We start from the raw sequence: 25,525 nt of genomic DNA, 5'->3' as shown, positions 1-25,525 counted from the left end.
AATATGGAAATGGTATCGATACTGACACAAAGCTTTTCCATTCTCTTGATAATTAATTTCTGTGTATTTGTCTTGTGGGTAGAAGAGGCTGAGAATTGACAGCTCCCTCTCATCAGCTGGGTTTACAGTCAAAAACTTTTATCAACAAAGAGCAAAATGAAAGGGAAGTGATAACACACATGGTCATACTTTTGCTTCAATCGGCTGTTGAACCAACGTGTTTGAACTCTGTCTGCCTTGGGATAGAGGTGTGTAGCAGTAGAGTATCTGCCTGCCCGCCTTCAGCTGATTTGTTAGAAAGTAACTTCTAGGGATATTGTCACTGATGTGCTTCTCTCTCTCTCTCCCCTCGCCCTCACCATCTCTCTGCTTGATTTTGTTTGCCTGTTAGGTTTTTGTGGCCAGTCCAAACAAAACACAGCCTATTGTGGAGATCCTGTTGAAAAACCAACCCAAGCTAATTGAGTTTCTGAGCAATTTCCAGAAAGAAAGGACGGACGACGAACAATTCACTGATGAGAAGAACTACCTGATTAAGCAAATCCGAGACTTGAAAAAGCCAACAGCATGAAGCACACCTCTTGTTTTCCACTGTAGGCATTAACCTCAGTTCTTAAGTCCCTCCGTGTCCCTTAAACACCACAATAGTGCTTGAGAAGGCACAGCAAGTGCCTGTTTTTTTTATTTTTTTGTTCCTAGATGTCAAGAGTATAGGGGTTTTACATGAGAACTAAAAAACCAAAAATCTAGAATAATATATTATTTTTAATCAAGACTAAATAATTATTTATGTCAGTTTAGAATCTCTCTGTAAGGGAAACCAGTTTGACAGTTTTTGGGGTTTTTTTGTGCTTAAGAAGAATGAACTTCTTTGCTTAACTTTATCAGCAAACTCAAGCTCTGGCAAGTGTACAGAGCAAATGTTCCGAGGACTGTGATGTTGTTCCTTCACACCTGCAGTTGTGTCTTGGTTCTAGCGCTGCACACACAGAAGACTGTGAAAGAGTACATTGGTCTCCGGAGTTAACTGCACTTATAGGTCAGGTTCTTTAGTCAAAACTACAATAGATGAAAAAGCAGTAAAGGTCACATTTTTGCTTCATTTTGTATTCTTTCATCTTTTTCTCCCCCTAGATCAGAGGTTTTCTATTCAATGAGAATAGAAATGGCTAGGGAATGGATGAATATATCAGCCTGACTTTCATTCCTCTGTATGTGATCTGTTATGCTAGAGCATAGGCTCCCAAGCAGCCTCATGAGAAGCAGCCCCACGTACAYGGTGCTCACATGCTCTGTAATGGGAAAAGACAAGGGCAACCCTCCATCAAGGGCCATGTTGTATTGCTGATAAAGTTATCCTGCACCTAWGGAAACCATCTGCAGTTGGTGGGTGGTAGCCAGAACTACTTGGCTGAATTGTGACAAGGGCTGAGCCTCAGCACCAGAGTGAGAGGAGGGTCCTTAGTGTCTTTCCATCTGAATTCCAGTCCTACTGTGCAAGGTGGGGTTGCACTGAGTTCAGCAAGGGAACCATGAAAAGGCCTCAGCCAGATCTGCTGAGTGGGCTGAAGTCCCTGAGCCTGCAGGTGCTGTCTCAGCTGAAAGCATTAACTGGATACTTAAATTGAGTCTGAGATGCCACTGAGCAGCCCCAGGCACTAAAGGCCCCCTGTAAACTAGTGTTTTTTGTCCTTGTTCATCCTGACACAAATCAGGTTCTGCGTTAAAGTTGTAGAAGTGGAGGTTGTTGCACCATTACCATTTTAAGTTTAATAAGCTCTATGGGACAAACAGCGTTTCCCTGGTGAGTTTGAAGAGTTTTTGGGGTCTTTTGTTTTCTAGCAGAAAAATGGTATTCTGATGCTTTATTAGGAAGTGGAGTTTGAGAGCAGGGAGTGGAAATTTCTTGTATTTTTCTGGACGGATGAAGTTCTGATTTTTTCTATGTGCTGTAAGAAAGTTCTCTAGCTAAAACTCTAGCTAATACTTCAGGTAACAGGTGACACTGAATTATAAAAACAGAACAAGCCCTTTTTTTTCATTTAACTGTTGTATATTGAGGTGACTGATACTTTATTTATGTGCTTTAGAAAAGGGAAGAAACAGATTGTGGTCTCGTGTTTTTTTCAGATGTCATTTACACACAACAAATGTACATCTTAGTTGCCTGGAATTTTAAAACAACTATTTACAAGCTATTAAAGGCATGATTACTGATCACCCTTTATTTCCATCTCTGTTTTTTTTTCATCTTGCCTTTCTGGATAGCCAGATTCCATATASTGCTAAATTCCTCCTCTCCTTTGCCAACTGGTTTCAGCAGATGGGGTAGGATGAGCACTGCCTTCGGAGCTAATGCTCTCTGAAGCATTGCCTCTGCAGCCCCGGCTGGCAGGGGTCTGGCATTCCTGGCCCCAGCCCAGCTTAGCCTGGCCATGAGTCTCACCTCCACCCTTTGGGTGGTATTTGCTGGCAGTGGTCACTTGCAAGTCGATAAGGGACTTTCTCTGGAATTGCAGTCCTCTGAGCCAGTCTGATCCTCTGAGATTTGGAGCCTGCATCCAAAGGGTGCTTGGCTGTGCTCTGAGCTCCTGGGGTGGGGCTGGTCTCCAGGACTGGATTAACACAGAGACACGTGTCCATTGCCTCAGCCCCTGGAGTCACATGAGCACATTGGGCTTCCAGCCCCTGCTAGGAAAAAGTGTCTAATGGTGTGTTGCAGGGGAATGCCTGCCCTTGACAAAGTGAGTGCAACCCACATAGAAGTGCCCTGAGAGTCTGTGAGGGGTCACACTCGTGAGCACTTTGTCTGCATGGTTTGGACATAGAGGAGCACTTGAAGATGTCTAAACCTGGCCATAACACAAGGAGCAAATTTACACCCTGGTGTTTGTGTAGGCATAAAAGTGTCAGGCCAACAGAGAACAGTGATGGGACCTGTCCCTGTGAAGAACACCTTTTCCAGAGCAGAGAATCTTTGGACCACATGAGTAAGTAAGCAGTAAGGAGGGCTTGTTTAGAAGGGGTCTGTATGTGTGTGTCTGCAAGAGAGAGGGGAGGAAAAGAGACACATGCCAAGGCCATTGCAGCTTGTCTTACAAGAAGCTGGTCCTGCAGTAGATATTGCCAATACATCTCAAAGTAATTGAGTGTTCCCCAAACTCAACCTGCTTGGTCTTTGAAAGAATATAAAGGATAAAAAAGGTGATGATTAAATTAATATTTCATAGCAGGTGGGGGGCACATCCCTAATTAAATGTAAACAAGGTATTTTCGAATGCAACTTTGAAATAATGATACAGCTCCCAATTTCCTTTGGTGAATTCAGTCAAGGTGGTTCTTCTGTCTAAGGGAGTTCTCCCACCAGGAACTCACAATTTATCTGAAATCACTATCTGAGGGAGCTGTGTGATTGCAAGACATGGTTCATCATAGTGAAGACAGGAGAGAAGATTGTAAATTGGAGAGAGAAAGAAGCTGGAGGAAGCCTCTCCATTCCATTCTGCACACAGCATTCAGGGGGTTTGGATCATATGAATGAGTCTCTGCCAACATGTGATGTACAATCCTGCAATGTCAAACCTTATTTGATATAGCAGAGTGCCAGCAATCTTTGAACAATAAGCTTCTGTCATGGGATTTGAGCAGCTTATGCTGAAATCAGAAAAATCTGATTAGAAGCAGCCACAGGCTCCCCAGAGTGTCCTGGCGTGTACAGCAGCAGGTGTGAACCCGGGAAAGGCCAAGGACTCTGGCCTTCAACAAACGTGGGCGTTAAGACCACTTGAGCCTCCTAATTGGCATTCTCCAGAGACAAGATCAGATGAGAGGGAAAGAATGACTTGGACCTCTGCTGTTATCTAAGCAGGAACTTCCAGCAGGAAGTTTAGCCCCATGGTGAGAGTCAATCCTGCGGGCAAGAGCTGCTACGGCCTGGGGAAGAGAAGGAGTTAGAGTTCCTGCCATCCCAGCCCATGGCAAAGGGGAGAGTTGTCTCCCAGGAAAGGCTTCAATCCCTCAGGCTCTGATAATGTGAGGCCACAAGGTACCAGCAGTTCAAGCCAGCTCTGAGCACAGCTGGTGCTGGGCAGGCAACATAGGATCAGGCAAAGGGGAAACCCAAAACAAGGTAAGCAGTTTTGACCAAGTGGTTCAGCTCTAAGCAGAGCGTCTCACAGGGCTGTGATTTGGCCCAGCTTCCCCAAGAACCCCAGGGAGAGGCAGGCAGTGAGCCCAGCCCTCCTGATTCATGGTCCTGCTCCACAGCGCCTGCCTTAAGCTGGCCCCACTTTCCAGGAATGTGAGAAGAGGAAAAACAATCAAACAACTTACCCCCTCCTTGGTTGCGAGGGGCTTTCCGAAGTAATGGTAAAAATAAACTTGCCCACCTCAGGCTACATCACATTGAGCGGCAGCCCAGGGACAGCCTGTGCCGGGGGTGTAGCGCCAGCCATGGCCCAGCGGGGGGTCAGCTCCCCCACCTGGCTCAGTAATGACAGCGTACTGGGGACAGGGACGGGTGAGGTGCCAGCACATCCTGTGAGACAGTAGTGTGCCTTGCACTGTCACCATTGCTACAGGAGCCCCTTGGCTGTTTTCATCGCCCCGCGGGCACTGACAGCACCTGAGAGGGCTTTGCTGCTGAGTATCGGCCCAGGAAAGCCCCTCACTGGCTCTGAGACTGCAAGACCCTGCTGTGGCACAGTACATCAGGCATGACCAGGTGTCCCAGACTGTCTCAACCTCCTCCCTCCCTCAGAGTACCCGTTTTGTTCCTTGTTAGTGATGCCCACAGGACTATGGGATAGGGTATGCTTTTCCCCAGAGCSTCTCCCCCAAGCACAGATTTGGGAATAAAATTTCTAAATGTCATTGTGCCATTGTCAAAAATGTAACCCATGTATTTTAACTGCCACACTGTGCTGGCAGGCACCTCCAGCATGCTGAGCTTTGACAAGTAGTTGGACACAACCAGCACCTGACCACCAAGCTGACAGGTACAGTCTTATGGCTGCATGACAGACACMAGCCCAGTCACAGCACCACAACCCAGCTCCTCACAGCTGAAGAAAAAAACCCCACCCAACTCCTCAACACAGCTCTCCTGGGGTCAGCTACCAGTCTGCCAGTGAATGGGGTTAGTTCTTCTGAGTGTACAGAAAAGATAGCACCRTATCTTTGGGGCTATGAAGTGCCTTACTCAACTCTTATGAATAGAGGCCCTGTATTTCCAAATTGCTGGGTATGTGGTCTCTACTAACACTCAGCTTTGGCAATGCCCTTCAGCTCCCTTGTAGAACAGCTGGCTTGACAAGGGTTTGGAGCAGATTTAAAAACTGCTTTGACTCTTGTCAAAGCAGAACCCACTGCATCTGTCGGTGCAAACATGAAGTCAGGGTTGGCTTTTCATCAGGCGGCACACCCCGGCACAGCCCTGCCCCRGCAGCGAGTGTGGAGCAAACAAACCCAGCCTTTGCTCAGGCAGGTGGTCTGATGCCCAATGGGCTCTGTGTGCCTGGGACAAGTTGGAGCCTGCAAGGGGCAGGGCTCTTGAAATCCCATAGGGGAAATGCAGAAAGGCATCTCCTCCCCATTTTAAAGCTGGGTGTGGGGGAAAATTTATATTCACAGATGGACTCGTCTTGTGCCCCAAGGAGTGTCAAGGACAGAGACAGAATTAGCTCATAGCATAGAGCAGGTTCTTGCTGTGGGCTGACAGCCTTCCTGTCAAAGGCTCAAAGGAAAGTGACACTGTGGATAGCAGGCACGAAAGCACAATGTCCCAGGGGATGGCAGGCATTGCAGAGGGAGGAGAGACATATGTTCATTCCAACAAAAGACCCAGCTCTCCTGCTAATACATATCACTTCCAGCCATGCAGTTAAGCTCCTCTGCTTCCTGCTGGCTTTTGTTTTCTCTAGCTAAATCTGCCTTTCCCTACAACAGGAATCAAAGACTAAGTGAAGGTGAATGTACAGGCATTCACACTATCTTACGTATGTCTTTCAGGTAGTTCTGAAACACTGAGAGGAGAAAATGTGTCTCTGCCGGCATTTGTGTGACATGTCCTTAAGGCCTGGCTCTTGCTGAACTTACTGCTCAAGTGCTTCATGGTTTCCCCACACTTCTTCAACCACATGTTTTTTCTCCAAGTTAGAAATTTAGCTGCCCTGGAGGAAAATTTACTGGCAAAGCAGTGAGGTGACCTTACTGGAGCCAACGCTGAGATAGTTGAGCAATGAGGGTGAAGAAAGAGGAAAAAGTCAGGCTTAGTTGTTAATATACTTGTCTTGTGCTACTGAAGAACATTGAAGCTGGAACAGACCCCATCCCTGCCACAGTGGTCCTGTAGCTACAGGAAGCCACCCAGTCCTRAGGCAGAGACTGGCTCCCTTGGAAATCAAAGTGGAAAATTTGCTGAACAAACAGCTGATACTTGGAGTGCAGAAGAGAAATGTCACCCCGAAAAATACCCCAGGGAAAAAGCCATGCTCAGCATTTTCCTCTGCATGTCTGTTCCTGGCCCAAGCATGGTAAAGCCTGTGCTGCTGCATGCCAAGTGAAGAGGCCCCTTACCTACAGGACAGGTGTGTCAGCCATGACTTTTTCTCTTCCCATTTATGAGCTTTGAGCTGTCTCAAGTGTTCTGACATTTACAATGAGCATCAGCACACCTTTGTCTTGTTCTGTCTGCAGCAGCAGGACTCTGTCTGCCAATCACAATCACAGAGTCATGGAGTGTTTGGGGTTGGAAGGGGCCTCTGGAGACCATCCTGTCCAACCCCTCTGCTAAAGCAGACACAGGGTGCACAACATTACACCAAGATGGGTTTTGAATATCTCCAGGGAAGCAGATTCCACAGCCTGTCTGGGCAGTCTGGTCCACTGCCCTGACATCCTTGCAATAAAGAATTTTCCCCTCATATTCAGTTGGAACTCCCTGTATTTTGTGTGTTCCCATTGCCCCATGTCCCATTGCCTGTACCACTGGAAAGAGTCTGGCCCATCCTTTACACACCCGGCCCTAAGCCATTTGTGTGCACAAATACGATATTTATAAATAATATAATTTTTGTGTGGCAACGACCAGAGCTGCTCACTCGCTGCCCGCTCCTGCGCGGGTCCCGGCATCCCGGTGGATCCCGGCACTCCCGGGGTCCCCCTCCCCGGGCGGCCTCGCMGATCGTCATTTCCCTGCCAATAGCGCCCTCTCCCGGCCTTTGTTTGCCGGCAGGAGTGGGGCGTGCTGGGGAAATTAATTTCACTTACTGCGAAGCAAATCAGAGCAGGTTAATGAGAAATAAACACATCTTAGAACAACATCCCCTTACCCTTCTTTTCTTCCCGGGCTCAGCTTCACTCAGGAATTCACCATCTTATCCCCTCCAGCAGCTGAAGGGGAAGAGGTATGGGAACATTCGTGGTCAGTCACGACAGGCTGTCTCTGGTGCTCCTTCCTCCTCAGGGAGGGACCTCCTCACACTCTTCCCCTATTCCACCGTGGGGTCCCTCCCATAGGTGACCGTCCTCCATGAACTTCAACTTGCATCCTTCCCTCGGGCTGCAGTTAATGAACTGCTCCTTTGTTGGTCCCTACAGGGTCACAAATCCTGCCAAAAAACCTGCTCCAGAGGGGTCTTCTCTCTCCTTTGGCTTCCCATAGATCCTGCCAGGAGTCTGCTCCAGCACCGGCTTCCCACGGGGTCACAGCCTCCTTTGGGCACTCACCTCCTGCAGCATGGGGTCCTCCATGGATTGCAGATGGATCTCCATGCTCCCCCATGCTCCCCCATGGACCTCTATGGGCTGCCAGGGCACAGCTGACTCACCATGGGCTGCCTCACCATGGGCTGCAGGGGAATCTCTGCCCTGGCACCTGGAGCACTTCTTTCCCTTCCTTCTGCACCGACATTGGTGTCTACTCTTGTTTCTCTCTCTGGCTGCTATGGTGCAGCTCTTCCCCACTTCTTAAATCTATTAGCCCACTGACACTATCATGGTTGCTGCTGGGCTTGGCCTTGGTTAGTGGTTCATCCATCCTGGAGCCAGCTGGCATTGGATCTGTCAGATATGGGTGAAACTTCTGGAAGCATCTCAGAGAACCCAGCCCAGAAGCCACCCACTACCAAAACCTTGCTACGGAAACCCAATATGCCAGTAATCCAGATCTATTTGAAATCTGCACATACCATTAGCCTTCTTTGCTTTCTTATTCTCCAAGCAATGTCACTTACTGGATCCAACAAATTAAAGCCAGATATTTGGAGTTTGGTTTGCAGGCACAATGGCTGAAACAAAAAAAATCTATTTAGATGACTACAAAGCTTTTTAGAGTACTCCCCACATTAAACATGGCTCTGGGAAACCTGTCCCTTTGCCAGCCTGGCTGTGTCCCACTGAATGCCCACTGTGGTTTATGATGACATTTCAGTTCAAGAGCACTTCGGAAACACATCTCCCATCTGTCCCCAGATGCTGCGTGTGGCTCTGTGACATAAGCCAGTCTTGGAGGGCATTGAGTGGATTCCTTTCAGCTTAGAAGGAAAACTAACTGTAGGCACAGCCATAATGCACAGAACTGGCTATCAGGCCCTCAGTYCATAAGCCTAGGCTGAAACGTGGTGAATGTGAAACCATGGTGAGTCAGACCCCCATCATCACTCACTCCCTGCTCAATGCCCCATAGCCACACTGAGGACTGGCACAGCTGTTGGCCCCCACCACTGCAGTGATGCTGCTCTGCTCTGCAATGACTGGGAATTGGGACACCTGGGTATGCCCATACAGGCAATCCAGAGCAACTAGGCAAGAGGCGAGTGGGGACCAATTTTACTGTTGGATGGTCAAAGCTTCATCCAACCAAGGAATAGGCTGTGGAGGTGGCAGCTTGCAGTACTCCCTGATGCAGCTCCCACTCTCCTGAGGAAGAGGAAGTTAATCCTCACAGGGCTAAGGAAGGGGATCCCAGCCCTTTCCTGGGGCTGGCAAGAGGCAGTCTCATGTTAAGACAAATTCTTCGGGCAGAGCAGAGGGAGGTGTTGCAGCTCAGCAAGCAGTACCAGGCCTGTAAGAGGTGTGAGCATTCCAAAGCACTCTGTAATGTTCCTAAAAACACACTTAAAAAATGTTCCTAAAAACACTTAAAAACACACTTCAGTACTCACTGACAGATTAATTTATTAGCAGGAAGCATATTTTGCTGTAAGGCAGACAATTAACAGAGAATTTCTGTAATTCTCAGTCAAGAGGCCAAATTATTACTGTTAATACCTGCAATTAAAATGATTGTTCTGAAATGAATGAGTCTCAAAATGCACATGGAAATATCATACAATGTATAAAATATATAACTTTTATATTTCTTGAGTAAATACTTTGTAGTTTTTATGTAAGAAACAAACATTCTAGAGTTGATTTGCAAAATAAGCACTGCAGGAGATGTCAAGTATTCTGTAGCTCTCTCTCTGGTAATCAGACAAGCAGAGCAGCACTTACAGAGTCCACAGGCTGAGAGAGGAACCAGGAACCCCACTGACATTGTTCCTGTTGGCCAAGATAAAGTCCCTACTTTGTAATTCCAGTAAAAATTAAAGAAGTAGGGTTATAGTGAGAATCAAAGCCTACAGAAATTTCTGAACCTCTGAAAGAATCTGTAGAAGATAGTAAGACAGAAATAAAGCCAGGCTTCAAAGCCTTCAGCCTTACAAGCAATTCCAAGTTTCACAGAAAGTAAAAAATTCCTCTTTATAAAAAAAAAGTAATTAAAAGATAGAATCTTAACTCCTCCTGAAACAGAGATTACTCCAGTAGAGAAATGTTCCAGACTGCAGCATTTACTGCAGTGTAGTTATTTCATGTGTGTGATATTTTACTTAATTTGCTTCTCTGTGTACCCAGGGCACCTATGACATTTCAGGGACTTTTCAATTTCAGCTGCTCCTATGAAGATACAGATTTTACACATTTTGATACCAGCAGACAGATCACTATAAAACTTGAAGGGACCTTAAATCCAGCCCTGTTTTTCCCCTTACTTCTACTTCATGTAGAAGAGCATTGCCAATGGATTATGGAAATGAGAAGGTTTCAGTGGGTGGACAAGAGCAGACTTTTTATTCTAATTTGGACAGTGTACACTATCCAGTCACAGCCCTGCTATCCAGCTTCAAGCTTTCCCAAAACCTAAAAGAAACAAGGAAAACCTACAGATGCATCTTAAGACATGATTCCCCTTCCAGGACTTTAAGAAGGGCAGCAAAGACACATGAAAGACCTGGGAAAGGGTTGTTTACATATCCTACCAGAAAGAGCAGAAAATATTTAAGGTATTTGTACTTGAGAGCTCAGCAGAGTAGTGAACAGAAAATCTTGGGACATCTGCTAAAACAAACACTTCAGAGGTCAGATTCAAAGCAGGAAACAGATGGGAATTAGGAGACAGACCGCTCAAAAAATTCTGGGTACAATTCTTTGTTCCGGTCACCTATTACTTATCCCCTCAAAACTAGCAACGCTAGATTGCAGTTTCAGCAGCTGTTTTAATGTCACCCTTGCTCCACATGTAGTCATCCAAGAGACTGGCACCTGAAAAGATTTGGGCTATTACACTGGTACACATCATGCTATCTAAGAAACAACACGACACTGGTGATTTATTAGCTTCTGTAGTCCTAGGTGCCTGTTAGCAAAGATTGACAAAACCTCAACACAAGCAATGTTCACATGTATGTAGATGCCAGTGAGATGCATACAGCCAAATGCTTTTAGGCCTGCTTTCAGAACCTGACAAAAAGCAAAGCTAATCCTTGTCTTCATTAATTCAGATGGACTGCACTTGAGGAAACACACAGAGCAGCAAGGCAGGTACCACAAAACTAAACAGTTCTGCTGCTATAGTATGAAGAGTGTATCAGAGACAAGATTGGTCTGCAAATCATTTACCTAGCAATGGTTACTATCCCAATGGTTTTGTGTCCATTATAATGAGAAGCAGACTGAAAAGCAAAAGTCACTTTCAAGAACAGAAGTAGTTGCTGGTGATTTTTGTTTACCATTTCCTAGAAGACTCCCCTGACAATTGTATTTGAAGAACTAGAGTTTATTTCTGCCTTTTTGCTAGCCCAGAACTTAAAAATCCATTCCCTCAATCCATACACCAAGCAAGTAAGACACCATTTTATTATTACTCTGCTCTACTAGCAATAAACTTTCAGTATATATTTTTAAAATGTGTTTAAAATGATCAGCCACCCAGTTACTTTAACAGAAAATACAAGCAGCATTTTTTCGCCAGGAGCTTCTAAATTAAAAAGACCTTTAGGTAACATCATAAAACATTAAAGACATAATAAATAAACTTATTCTAAAATTCACTTTCCAAACATTAAATAAAACTCTCCCTTATTTGAAAGTGCAAACAGGCTGTAGTATAAAAAGTACGAAGCAAGACTGCAGGAAGTGCTTAATTATTCAGTAATGACCAAGACACAGTTTCTTGTTTTGGTGCTGCTGGTCATCCAGCGATTTTGTTTTCTGGACCCCATCTAAAGAGAAGAACATGCATGGACCATTAATATAACAGCAAGTATAGTCTAATACTCAACAAGGACAGACACACTGCAATAACACAAGGTGGGGAATGGGTTGGAGATTGTCTTCTTCCCCTTACAGAGGAACACACAATCATCATAGCCAAGATGGAATACACTACGGAAAGAGAGGAACTTAAACCAGTTCAGTATTAGCAATGCAGACACACCACATTAAAGAAAACTGTTCAGAGAAATGAGCCCTGTTAAAAGTTGTCAAACAAAGTACCCCAGGAAGAATCTTCTCCAGCTGGGTCTAAAAACCATTAAGAAGAGAGAGACAAATAAGCCCTAACATTTTGCAGTGACCACTAAMGCCATAAACACTTCTCTGGGCCCTTCCCTCCCCCCTTCCCAGAGCCCATAAGGAAGCAGCTAACAAAGAGACTTCTCTAATAATCTATCTCAGTATATGTTAGGAATTTGCTTGGAGTATGTGGCTATTTGTGTGCCACAAAAACTACCTTCAGTCTTTTTTTATGCTGCTAGCATGGTACTCAATGCATTTTACACGGCATCTTCCTGCTTGAGGCACAAAAATTATTTAACTGCTTTTTCCATGCTGTTTTCCCCTCTGGATGAGAAATATTTTAAGGATTGGTAGCTGACACAGTAGATGCGTGTGGTGGGTCCCTTTTGCAGCACAGAAAGGCTCCAAAGTAAGACTTAACTCTGTTTTGAGATCATGACAGTTCCCTTGCTACGGGGTGTGTGTCAACAAGGATTTTGTGACCTTTACATTACATATGTGCACATGTATACACAAATATGAAAGCCCTAAAATGCACTGGAGAACATACTTAAATGACTTCGAGTTCAGTCCCATTTCTCTTGAAAAATAATGGTACTCTTTATAGAACACAATATAMGAAGTCTTTATATAACAAAACTTAAAACATGATCAAGTAGTCTGAAATTATCTACATGACAAACGTGTTGGCCTTCACAATAGAATTGTTAGATTTTGTAATGTTAAAGGATTTTGTTACAAGTTAGTTCACTGATTGCAGTTAGTTATTACCTGTTACAGTTAGATCACCTACTAAAAAAACTCAGAAAAGTTTTCATAGCAAAATTTAACTCACTGAAATCAAGACTAATTAAGACTAAACAACCTCAGAGGGAATCAGGTTTGTTTAAAATGTGATCTCATTTATTGACTTCAGTCATAAAATGAATTAATGAAAAAATACTTACTTTCCCTGGCTGTAGGATCATGGAATTCAAGGGTATTAGTGTGCAATGGACTTACTTGCCACTGGCAAAAGAAGAAGAAAATGTTTACTTATTCCAGAAGACAGAATAAGGAATAAAGACAGAAGGAAAAAGTACCCTACAGGCCTTCACTGTGAGGCATGACTAGGGGTGAGGTGGGAAATGAAGGGCTCCCCCTCAAACACACATTTGCTCTGAGGACAAAAAGGATTAAGCCAAGCAAACATTTACTCCCCTGAGAAGGAGCAATGAGGCTTTTCACACCAACAGTGCTGCAGTTTGTCATGGGGAGTGCCCTGACTGCCGGTGCCCTTAGCCACATTCAAAACCCACCACAGCTCTTTCAGGAGCTGCTAGATGGGCCAACAAAATCACACAATGACCTCCCACGTCAGCTGCCATGCTGTGACATGGGAGGCCTGGAAAGAACTCCACAGTGTGAAGAGACCACTCCAATAACAGCAACAAGTTAGAGGGAAATCCTATATGTAGATACAAAACACAGAAGGGCTTGGCAATGGCACAGCACTGCTCCCTGAAATTATGACAGAGCAACCTCTCAATTCCACTCGCCTGACTATACAGCACAGCATTCTTCTATCCTGGCTGCAGATGACTGCTCACTACTCTCTCATCAATGCTTCCCCCAGTTTTTATAGTACAGTACATTTAGACACTTACTGTAAATTTGCTTACACCCTCAAGTTCACCAAACTTCATATAGGATATGTCTGCTTTCTTTTTTCCAGCATCAACATCTCCTGCATAGATCTGCTTGATACCAGCTCCTTTAATTAAAGGAACACATTCATCACATGGACATTTTGTCACAAATATCATGCTTCTCTCATCTGGCTTTATTTCTCGACACCTACAAGCAGTCAGAAAACAGAATTTCAGAGTTTGAATCTTGATAATTCTGAATCGTGTCAAATTTGATACCTCAAAAAGCAAGCAAAGAAGTATTATTTACTCTCAGAAGTAACTTATTCCTAATCAAGTGCACAAGTACACAATGGAATTTGGTTTGGTTTCACTATCTGTGAACAACACCCATCCCATGTCTCCACATCTATTATTGCTGGAAGCCACACTTAGGCATTTCAGGTTATGGTCTAGCAAGAAGCAGAGCCAGTGGCTTGTAACTGAAATATAACTGAAGGAGCCAGTATCCTTTGAAACTCAACTTCATATAAAAAATCTGAATAAACCCCAGAGCTGACTGTGTGCATACACATCAAACTTCTACACCATAGGCATAAAGAAGACTGTGATTGCAATCTACAGTTCATCCCAGTGACATTGCACATTGTCCTAGTTTTGGCTGGGATACAGGTAATTTCTTCTCAGCAGCTGGTGCAGTGCTGTCTTTTGGATTTAGTATGAAAATAATGTTGAAAACACACTGATATTTTAGTTGTTGCTAAGTAAAGCTTACTCTGAATCAAGTGCTTTGAATCATAATCTGGCAGTGAGAAGCTGTACAAAAAGYGGGAAGGGTGACCCAAACTGCCCAAAAGGATATTCCCCATTATATGTCACACCCTGTATTAACTGGGGTAGTTACTGAAGGGGCGTTGATCAGAGATTGGGTATGGGGTCTGGCATTGATCAGTGGATGATGAGTAACTGTATTGGCCATTACTTGTTTTTACCTTTTACCTTATTTATTATTATTAATAAATTTTAATGTGTTTCAATTATTAAACTGTTCTTATCTCAACCTACAAGTTTTACTTTTGATCTTTCTCCCCATTCTACCAGGGTGGGGTGGGGGGAGTGAGGGGCTACCTGGTGTGTACTTACCTGCTGGGCTTAAACACAACACACATTTGTCATGAAMTTGTTTCTGAAACATCTCATTCTTCTCAGTGGTAAAAATAAACCCATTACCTGAATGTTAGGGCATTCTGCTCCGCATGGATAATATATCTGAACTTTCTAATTTCCCGATCTTTTTGCTTATCATCCATATGTGGAAAATCAGCATATTCAGATCCAACAGGAAAGGCATTGTAACCACAGCCTACAAAATACATTGCTCCAGTTCCATCACAGCCTCTCTGCAACAGTAAACAAAGCAAAAAATTTGGAAGTATTTAAACAGAGTTYTAAGTCAAAGTACTGTGCAATGTATACTTTTGTATGATCAGTTCATGCCAAGTTATAGCAGCTGAAATACAGCTCATGTCTTGCCAACTGTTCCATGTCTGTATGGAGCTTCTCCACTGAGCCCTGTGGGAGCCACACAGGCGAAGTGTAACACCTCAGTTACATGCAACAGGCTTTCAAGGCTTTCCTTTTGGCAAGTAATAATGACATCAGGGACATGAAATCTGAAAGATGTAGGCCTTAACAGTGTACACAATTAAATACAGCTGGAGTTCATCCCTGATGTAGTAGAGATGGTGTTTCAGCTGTCTCTCAACAGTCCCAGTGACCAGTGGGCTGATAAGAGGCAATTGGCAATTGAAATCAGAAAAAGAAACAAAGCAGCTGATGACTGGTGTTAAAAACAAATTAAGAGTATTTTGCAGCCACATGAAGAATGAGGCTTTCTGGGATAGGTAACATGCATAAACAGAGATATGAAGAACAAAAGTTTTATGTTTCAATAGGAAAAAGCAATGTAACAATATTCATAGAAAAATACCACTTTGATCCAAAAAGGAATGTGCTAAAGCCAATACAGCATTTCAGCTGCAACAAATATCCTTGGGAGACTGTCAGGCTATAATTGCACTGAGAGTTCTCCTAAAAAGACCTGCAAAGAGGGACCGTGCAGAGTAGGCACATGCTGCTTGACCAGCAGCTGTGGCAAAATCTTGTAGCCAGGATACCTGGAATAAGTGACAATGACTAAGGAAGCATGTGTACTGAAAACCCAGGTGGAGACACTAAGTCATAGTTACTAAAATAATTTATACTTCCCCTTCATCTTAAAGTGTAATAATGAACCAGTCATTAACTAAGTTACTAAAGCTGTGTGTGTATGAAAAACAGAAGTGAATAAATTTAAAGGAAAATAATAAGCTCAAAGCCAGTGTATGATTTGTGAATGCAAGGAAAAGTAACGTTTTCAATACTTACTGATTTTTCCTCTGCCCAAATAATAGCTCCAACTCCCGTTTTATGATCCTCTAAAATACATAACATTTTAGAAGTAAATAACAAAGCACTTCTGAGTTACCTATACATTAACACATGACATCCTAGAGTAAGGAATAACATTTATTGTTGCTTTGTGGATAGGTAAGAAAGAAATGCAGAAAGATTAAAAGCTTTGAAATCACAGGAATCTACTGTAAAAGCTAGGTGTGCTCTAACTGCAAGGCAGTCGTTCTAAGATTTTGCTGTGTACCTTGCTCACAAATGCAACAAAGCATCCAACATATAGGTAAGAAAACATGTAGCAAGAATATGTGTGAGGAGGGTCACTGATGTGAGAGAGCAAACTGATAAAAACCTTCTTGTTCTTTACTAGTGAATTTAATGACTTCATTTTTGTAATTCTTTAAATTTATGGGTCTGTGGTCTGAAGTTCTGTCAAAAGTAGTTGTATTTTATACAAATTCAGAGACAAAATATTAACAATTGGATTTTTGGGGTGTATTCTAACATCACCATAGGAAAACTGGTACAGAGCTTTCATTATGTGACTCGGATATGACTCGAAAATCTTCCCCAGTAGCTATTGATGAGAATCTTGATCAATTAAAACAGAGCATATTAATGAGAAAAAGTATGTTTTGGGCTTCCATTGATTAATATTGCAGAACACACTGTTTCCATTAATCATGCCCATCATCCTTAGTGTCACTAGCATACATAATCACTCAAAGAGGGTCTTTCGGGCCAAGGACATATTTCATCAAAGCTGATTTCATTTATGAGGTGAGGAAGATGATACTGATTGATTAAGCCAGCTTAGAAAACATCCTGTGATCATTCTCCCCTTATATCCACCTATATAACAGTGCATCTAAATATGTGTTTGTGAGCTGATATTTACTTTAATTTCGCTTCAGTGGAATAAGAGCTGGCTCAAACACTAGATCTGAATCCAGGCTGAATACCACAGATAAAACTGAACTTTGCTGCCCCAAGGATGAGTACTCAAGCTTAGTCATTCCACCTTGTTCTGTATAAAAGTAGCTGTATGAAGAACTCATAACTGGTTCCATGAAACTTCTGAATTACATCTAAAAAACGTGATCTCCTCTGCAATTTTTGGAGACAAAATTTGCTGAGGGTACTTGACTTAAGAGGCTGGGCTTGTATGTATGTGTCGGGGGATTAGTTTTGGTTTAAGCTTTAAATATATATCATTTTTTTGCTCACGATGGTTTAAAAAAAGCAACTATCATATCTAGAGGGCAAAACATTATTGTGGAGTACCATCAAATTTTAAGTCTTCATATTCTGTTCTCTGGAAGAACTTAGCAGTTTCCTGCCTTGGTACCAAGAGAAAATAAAGCAGCTAACAGCAGTAATCTCTATGAAGAGAGTCAAAAACTATCCTTCCACCTCAGAAGCCTGGACATAGAACCCCAGCATCTGTGCAATGAAAACCCCCATCAGATACATAAGCACTTCCACTAATAAAATTAGAACTAGGAGACTTAATATAACTGTATTTAATATACTATTTTTTAATTTCTATTTTATTTTTATCTTATTTCTATTTATTTTATTTTTATTATTTCACTGCTTTTTTTCTGAAGTGTACATAATCTTCTTAAAATATTGATATTTATCTGATAACAGAAGCATCTTGTGAGACCTCACTAAAAAGAGCCTCAGAGCACCTTGAAGAATTTAAATGTCATTCTGTTCTATTTTCAGTAGGGTGTTGGACACATTGGCAGGACACGGTTTGCCAGCACTGTGTGTAAAATACCTGCACTGATTTCCTCATGGAAAGCATTCGCACACAATACTGTGTGCTCCTGTGGAGTCTTTACTATTACTGCACTTGTTTCCCCCTTAGAGGACTCGAATTGAGCAGCTTGCTCAAGGAAGTATTTGAAAGAATAAGACTGAAATCAGGAATTTGCTCAATTGATGAGACCCCATTCTTCCAGCACTCCAGCGACAACTCACCTGTGCGATATGCAAGCAGCCTGGCTTGTATCATACAGTGCCTTGCCACATCCTGGGGCAAACACTGATCGTCTGCTTCATTGCTTTGTTGTGATCCACTCTTGTAAAATCCAAAGCATCCAAAGACAGGGACACTGGCAGCCACTGTGGCCAAGACCAAGACAAGTTCTTTCATATTTTGCCTAAGGTTGCTGAAGTATGGGTTTTCACAGAGGTTCTCCAGTCCTATTGTCATTAATATTTGCTTGTGCATTTCCTCATTTGAAATTAGAAATAAACTTTCATACTCTTTTATTCTTTCTTGCCTACATGCAGTATAAAAGTCAGTATCACAGTTAGGCTGTGATTTTGCTATTTTCTGAATAAAATCAAACTTTGTGGAAGTTTCTTCAATAAACTGCACCATGCAGTGCACCAGAGGCTGAAGTAGCACACACACACGAGCACGACTGTTTGACTTTAGTCTTTCCACTGCCTTGGCATCCAGCTTTGCATCCTCAGTGCTTGTGGGACTGGACACCTCGTTCTGCAAGCTGATTTCAGGATCTGCAGGCCAGTAAGAAATTCTGTTCACCCCAGCTGGAAGAGAAGATAATGCAACAAAAGGAATCTTGCAAGTACAGTGGAACATAAAACCCACACTCAACACACTATTGCCTAATCCTGGTTTTATTTATTTAAGGCCCCGAGTGCTACTTAAGGGGTGTCTAGACAACAAAAATGATGGTAGATACAATTATCAAGGAGTTATCAAGCTTGATAATCTGACTACAAACAAAAATTTGAGTTTTCCAAGTTCTCAGATCTTGGGATCTTTTATCTAACAGATAAATTAGCAACATAGACACAGGAAGTTAGCACTGATAGACATTACTGCCAAGACTAAAAATCAGTATTTGCAGAGGGCTATACCGGCAGATCCCATTTCAGAAAGCAAAAAAACTGGTTTGCCTTCACCTCCCTTGGGAAAAGGAAACCCTTAAGTACTCCCTGTGATTTCTGCATAAACCCCACTCTTCCCTGGTGTCAGACACAAGCAGTGGGAAGGCAAGGAAAAATACAGCAACCAACCAAGGCCTAGTCATCAGGCTTAGGGTTGTTCTKGGAGAGTGCAAGAGGAACGTCAGAATCTGAGCAGGGCATCCCAGCCAAGAGACAAGCACCACCAGTGATAACGGTTGCACATAAGAGAAACAGGACCTGAGGAGCAAACCCCAGTTTCTTGACCTTCRGCTCTGGGACATTCACCCTTATGGAAACCATCAATGCAGGCTACACAAGTTAGGCATTCACAACTAGGACAGTCCAAAGAGAAAACAGGCTTACTGTTTTCAATCACAAGTGTATCATTTACTCTTACTCTACTACTGTCATTACTTACCATTTACAATCATTTTTAAACAAGCTGAACATGGTTTTCTGGAAAAATAAAGATCACAGTTTTTAAGTCTTGATCCGTGTTTAATGAGTGCAATCTGGCCAGCATGCAATTCTGTGCTGGAACAATGAAGACCAATGATCTTGATGTTTTTCACCACAACTAGACCACTCTTCTTCACCTACAGAAAAAAAAGCATTATTATTATTTTACTTTTTTTCAACATTGAGTCCATAAGTATTATAGCTCTTCCTTGGATTACAGTAACCAACCTGCAGCAGAGCACAGAGCTCTCCAGTACAAATTGTGATACGAATTTTAAACAATCTGCACTTTCCTAAGCATTTTTATTGTTGTTTTGTTTTCACATGTGCCTGTTAATATCAGAGCGCTGTGTCTCTGTCAAACTCCAAACAGGGACTTATCATAAATCTATGATTTTTTCTGGTCATTGCTTTGCCCACATCAAAATCCAGAAGCAGCATAGAAAATTATGTCAATTATAGCTGAAAGCCTCTCTGAATCAGCCAGCATCTGGAAATGCTCATGAATTTAATTTCTGTCTTAAGCTTGACCAACTTGGGAGCCAATAGCTTCTCTAGCTTTATTTCTGTCTCTTCATTTATGGAATCCTGGTTCTAAACAATCTCCTATGGAAGAAGTCTGCATAACAGACGAGACCTATTACATCTGGATTCCTGTACATTGTGAGGAAAGGGGATACAAGCTAGGTTGATTAAGCTGGTGAAACAGATCTCATTATGCAATCCAGCTGCTACCGAACATTGTTGCCTTAGATCTGTAAATTATTCAATTGCTTTGTGGTTACAGAAATGAGACTTTACTTAAGCCCTATACACAACCCAAGTGCGATTTCTGACTGAATTATTAAAYTTGAAACTGCTTTTGAAGCCTGTAGGTGCTGTTCATCTATCCCTCTTTCAGATCTAGTCTGGGACATACCAGCTCTGAAAATGAGGCCTAATCTTCATTCAGATTATTTGCCTATCTTTTCTTGCCCTGGCTGATACATGTACAATGGATCTTCACAAAAGGGTATGCTCTGCAAAAATAAGAAATCATTTAGAGAGCACAGTAACAACTCTGGTCACAAAAGGAAACATCCTGTTCCAGGTTAGTCTAAAAATGTCTCTTGACTTTGAAGAGTAACTGGCTACGATTTAGAAGACCCACTCTAATGGCATCTAAAAGCTCCTTTTCCTTGGCACTAAAGTAGTTACATACAAGTTCTTGATCATCAAACATTTCAAGTTGTTGCATCCACCTCCACTGTGTAAAAGAACTCATCTAGAGTCATGAACATTGTAACTGTTTTAGTGTTTCTGTACACCATCAACCACATTGACTTTATACACATGGTATACACCACGCCTCCTTTGACATGCTCAAAACATCCGCTTTGTTTAACCTCTTGGGGCATACCTTGCTTTTCAAAGYTTTTCAGAAATCGCATGCTATTCAGGCATTGTGCTATTTTTCTCCCAATACTGGATTTATTTTTTTACTTCTATGAAATATCTGAAAAAAAGTTTATTAGATTTGGTTGGTTTTGKTTTTTTATCTGCATTATGTGTCATGTAAAGAGCAGTTGGGTTAAATTTACTGAAGGAGCTCTTCAGAAAGGCCAATTAACGGTAAGCACAGGCATTTTACCTGGGATTTTTTCTGTTGTTCAGCCGAGGGAAAGAGCTCCATCCAGAGACTTAATAAAGTAAAAAGATTGACCTTAGAAAGTCGTGGCATTTGACCTATTTTGAAGAAAAAATAAATATTTATTAGAGAATATTTATAAAGAAACTCCACATTGTTGAACTTTTTTTTTAGGTCTTCTACAACACAGCTGCTACAGAAGCTGGTTCATCAACCCCTTCTGCCCTTTCAGCAGTTAAATCCACACTATCCTTTTCAGGGCAGACATTGCCAACTCAGGGTGCTCACATCTGGATGCAGAGATCATATTTGTGCAATCAGAGGAAGTGGTGAAACTTTCACTGAAATTCAGTGAGTTAGTTCAACTCAGATGTGTAGAGCAGAAATCACAGGTCAGATCATGAGATCCCATATAACTTAATGTGCTCAAATGATTCACAGATGGTTACAGAAATCTGAGAGACCTTCTGATTCAGCTTCAGGCTCACCACAGAAGAGGGCAAAAATACCCAGGCATGCATGATGGTTTTACACTGACACCCACAGCAAGAGTGGACGAGCCATTGCGAAACCTTCCAGTTACATCAGTTCTGGAGATCCTGCTTCTGGATTCTTACAGTCTGCTTACATTTTGGCTAGATTCTTACAAAAATTTAAACCTTTTGCTCAGGCCATCACTTCTGACAAAATATCAAAATGCAAAAAATCTCTCCTTGGAGCATCACCTTCTGCTGTGCTGCGCATGTACTCAAAATCTGGATGTTGTCTTGTGATGGCCAGCACTCAGCATTACTGAGTGTCCCACAAAGGAAAAAGGACGAAGTACTGCACTGCTTGGTAAAACTTGCACTGTTTCAGATGTAAAGCTATCTTGCCTCATACTTGGCAAGGAGTTAATTGAAATATCTCCAGTCCCTATTTCAGGGGTGCTTAAAGAGCGCTGCAATGAACACATATTCCTCTGTAGGTCAGACATGTACTGACTGACAATAGTATTATTTCTGTTTCTATCTTTTTACATAAATGTTACTGTTTTTGCAAAGGCGGAAAAGGCAGTTGCAAGAATGGAACAGAATAGAGAAGAACATTCCTTAAGTAGTTCCAGCAGCTTGGAAGAGATACAATCAGATACTAAGATTACCTGATGGGGGGAGATGGTTAGTTTAATATCATGTCTGTGAATCCAAACAACTAGGACAGCAGACACACATACGCAATCCATGACTGAAATATCGTTTTCAAAAGGTATTTTTCAGCGTTTTTCACACATAAGTGTGGTTTGGGAAAGCAAATAGAGGCCTGTCAGCAGCCCTATCCTGGTGCCACATTGTCCACTACTCCTTAGGCTGCCCAGCTCTGCTACCCCACTTGGCACAAGCACTGCAAGGGCACCTGGTTAGCACAGTCAGATATGTGTGCTAGAAACGTACATGGCAAGCAGCACACATGAAGATTTGTTATAATTTGTACTAAAAACAAACTGTAAACATAAACCGTAAACATAGATCGTAAACGTAAGTCTACAAACCATATATAAAGAAGCAGAATCTGATTCTTAAATGGGCATTTGAATTAATTCTTATCACAGTCCATTTACTCCTGTCATAGCACACACATGTACAGTTCCCAAGCGGCAAGTTAAAATAACCAGTGCAATTTATGACAATGCACACAGACACCTTTGTGTTTTCTAAAACGGACTACAATTTGGCATACAGAGTACACTTAAAACTACACACACCACAGAAAGTTTTCCYGGAATATGACCTGCCAAACACATGGGAAACAAAATGAAGAATGTCCTGATATAAATTTATAATGAGAAGCAGGAGAATATTATGAAGAAAAAGGAAAGACCTTCAGTTACAGTTATCATAGCTATGTGTGTGCATCTTTACTCATTTAGGTAGGAAAACACTCCCTGAAGTTCAACAGGATGAAGAGAAGGCTCATTAAAGTGGACTGGAAAGAAGGGAGAGAATGTCTCACAGAATTGAAAACAACTACAGAAGAYTGGGGAAATAAAGGAGTCAGGCTCTCTGCTCCTGAGACCATAACCACATATAAAAGGAGTGCTCTTTGCAGGTGAGTCAGGCCCACTTCACACAAAGGTATGATTTTATTCCTCCCGGTTATGGACCTGGCTTCAGTGAGGTGAGGCATGCTCCAGGGAAAGTGCACTGTGAAGGCTGGTGACAAAAACCTTGCTGCTCCTGCACCTGGAAGCAAAGAAGCAGGGCACTGTCTACCCGGACATGGCTCAGACTCAGGATTATGCCATGGCTGTAAGGCAGGAGTTCCTAGTCCAAAGTCTGAAAGGCTTGTAAAAATGATGCTTGACACCATCAAGGAGGAAGCTATCAGTGACATCACTCTGCTGCCTATTTTCCCCATAAAMCCATTTTCAGACTTAATCAATTTTGCTTGCCTAGAAGCAGGATTTCAAAAAAACCCAGTATGAAACAAAACTCATACACCCATCCAAGAGACCTGACAGCCCTGCCATGGTGGTCTGTCTGAGAACTATATATACAGCACTCCGTATGCACACACCACTCCCTCGGGACCGCAGCAATGAGATCTACAGAATCTATCAGATCTGCCTCACCGGGCATCCCCAGCCTTGAGAGAAAGTTGCCCTCTACAAAACCATACCACGGGCCTGCAGTGAGGGTTAATAAGAACACCCCTCAGAAAGCAAGCATTTTCCTGCACATTGCATTGTATGCACATTAAATATATTTAGTAAAGGGCTGGGGAAAGAAATCATTGTAACGGAGTGGGAGGAGGGAGCAAAATACAAGCTTATGTTATCAGAAGGGCCTTATGGAGAAGGGAGCTGCCAAGCAGGGGCAGGGAAGAAAGGAAGAGATAGATATATTTTTCTGAATTTTTTTTTTTTACTGGATATATAGATAAATGCTTGCAGATACTATATGTAGAAGTATATATACTTTATATATATTCGCACACATGATATATACAGCATATAAATATACACATTACTTATAATATAAAGTGTGCATATATAAAGCATATACTTATATACTATAGATATGCTGTATATATATTTTCATATATATACTTATATATGTGAGTATACTGAGATATAAGTATATATATACTTTATATATACACACATATATATACACATATATATACACATATATATTTATATGTGCATATATATATATACATATACATATGTATATGTGTATATATACATATATACTCTTTTTTACACTGTCTGTGAGGGGCAGGAGCATTCTCTGAAGAATAAACGGAGGGGGAAGGCGCGGGCTCTCTGAATAGCACTGGGAAGAGGCGGAAAAAGTCCCCTGAGGAGAGGACAAACCGGCCGCCCCTGGAAGGACTCGGTGGGTGAGGCGAGACCCACGAGGGGCCGGTGTGTCCCGAGCGCACACCCCCCTCACACCCCCCCGGCCCTCACCACCGTCAGCGCGGCGGGGCCGCGGCTCCCTCACGGCGGGGAAGGCCCCGGCCCGCCGTCCCTACCCCCCGYATCCCGGCTCACCGGCCATGCTGTCGGTCTGCGTGCTCGTGCTCGCCGCTTTTACCCGCGGCCCCGCCGCCGCCTCCTCCGCGCCGTGCATGGGKAGCGGCACTTCCCGGAGTCCCTCACAGCCGTCCCCGCACCGCCCCCAGGGCGGCACCGCCCCCATGGCCGCCCGCTCCTCCCTCAGGGCTGTGCCGGTCGCACGGCAACGGCCGCTGACGGACGGGCACCTCGACCAATGGCAAGAGCGGACGGTCGTGGGGGCGGGGYTTGGCGGGGGACGCGGGGTTACGGGATGGGCTGCGTGGAAGTGACCCACAAGGATCAATCAGCCCAGCTCCAGGCTCTGCACAGGACCATCCCCAAGAGTCGCACCCTGCGCCAGACAGCATTGTCCAAGCGCTTCTTGAACTCTGTCAGGTTCCAATGCCAAACCACCTTTTCGGTGAAAAATCTTTTCCTGATATCCATCCTAAACCTCCCCTGACACAACCTCAGGTCATTCTTTCGGGTTTTTTTCACTGGTGACCACAGAGGAGAAATCAGTGCCTTGCCCCTTCTTTTCCCCTCACTGAGGTCTAGACTGTACAGCGAGCTATGAAAAAGGATCTTTTTTTTATCTTCTAATCATATGTGTTGTGGCTGCTGTGATTAGACCAAAACTCTTCTTTATGAAAGAATTGATGTTCAGGCTCAGGAAAACTGGTTCTGGGATTGCCACTTTGGCTGTCCAAGACCACAGTGAGAGAATGGTTGGAAGAGAGTAGAAAAGGGTTGCGGTTTTTGTTTGGTTTTTTTTAATGTGGATTTCCTCTTTTTTTTTTCTCTGTTGTTTTGGGTGCTTGTTTTTTGAATATTTGTCTTGCTTTGAGTCAATAATCAAGGGTATGTTTGTCTCTTGGATATCAAGGCACTGGGCACCTGAAAGTTGAGTAGTTTGAAGGGATTTGACTGCACATATTCGTGGGCTCACAGGTTAATGGAAGTGTAATTAGACTGTACCAAGGCTTGATACTTAGTGTCTTTACTTCTATGAAGAGAATGACTTGGAGT

At 43.0% G+C, this 25,525-nt stretch overlaps 2 protein-coding genes across 4 annotated transcripts in view; one reads left to right on the top strand and one right to left on the bottom strand.

The window, feature by feature from the left end:
• Nucleotides 1-2,217, top strand: part of CAB39L (calcium binding protein 39 like) — a 44,382-nt gene extending 42,165 nt beyond the window's left edge. For all 3 annotated transcript variants that reach the window (XM_057367362.1, XM_057367363.1, XM_057367364.1), the window contains exon 9: nt 392-2,217. In XM_057367362.1, coding sequence (XP_057223345.1) covers nt 392-571 — 180 coding nt within the window. In that variant the 3' untranslated portion in view covers nt 572-2,217. The remainder of the gene's footprint in view (nt 1-391) is intronic.
• A 6,948-nt stretch (nt 2,218-9,165) lies between these two features.
• CDADC1 (cytidine and dCMP deaminase domain containing 1) lies at nt 9,166-24,622 on the bottom strand. Its single transcript, XM_057367361.1, has 9 exons — nt 24,491-24,622; nt 20,959-21,053; nt 19,288-19,465; nt 17,907-18,485; nt 15,894-15,943; nt 14,697-14,866; nt 13,485-13,674; nt 12,786-12,846; nt 9,166-11,543 (listed from the first exon to the last, which is right to left on the bottom strand). The coding sequence occupies exons 1-9, from the start codon at nt 24,567-24,569 to the stop codon at nt 11,470-11,472; spliced, it is 1,476 nt and encodes a 491-aa protein (XP_057223344.1). The 5' UTR covers nt 24,570-24,622; the 3' UTR covers nt 9,166-11,469.
• Nucleotides 24,623-25,525: the final 903 nt, after the last annotated feature.

This window comes from Malurus melanocephalus, unplaced genomic scaffold, assembly GCF_030028575.1.
Source record: "Malurus melanocephalus ecotype Western Australia unplaced genomic scaffold, MMel_1.1 scaffold_78, whole genome shotgun sequence".
Taxonomy (NCBI): Eukaryota; Metazoa; Chordata; class Aves; order Passeriformes; family Maluridae; genus Malurus; species Malurus melanocephalus.
The sequence above is the reverse complement of the archived record's forward strand: the minus strand, read 5'-3'. Positions and strand labels throughout refer to the sequence as shown.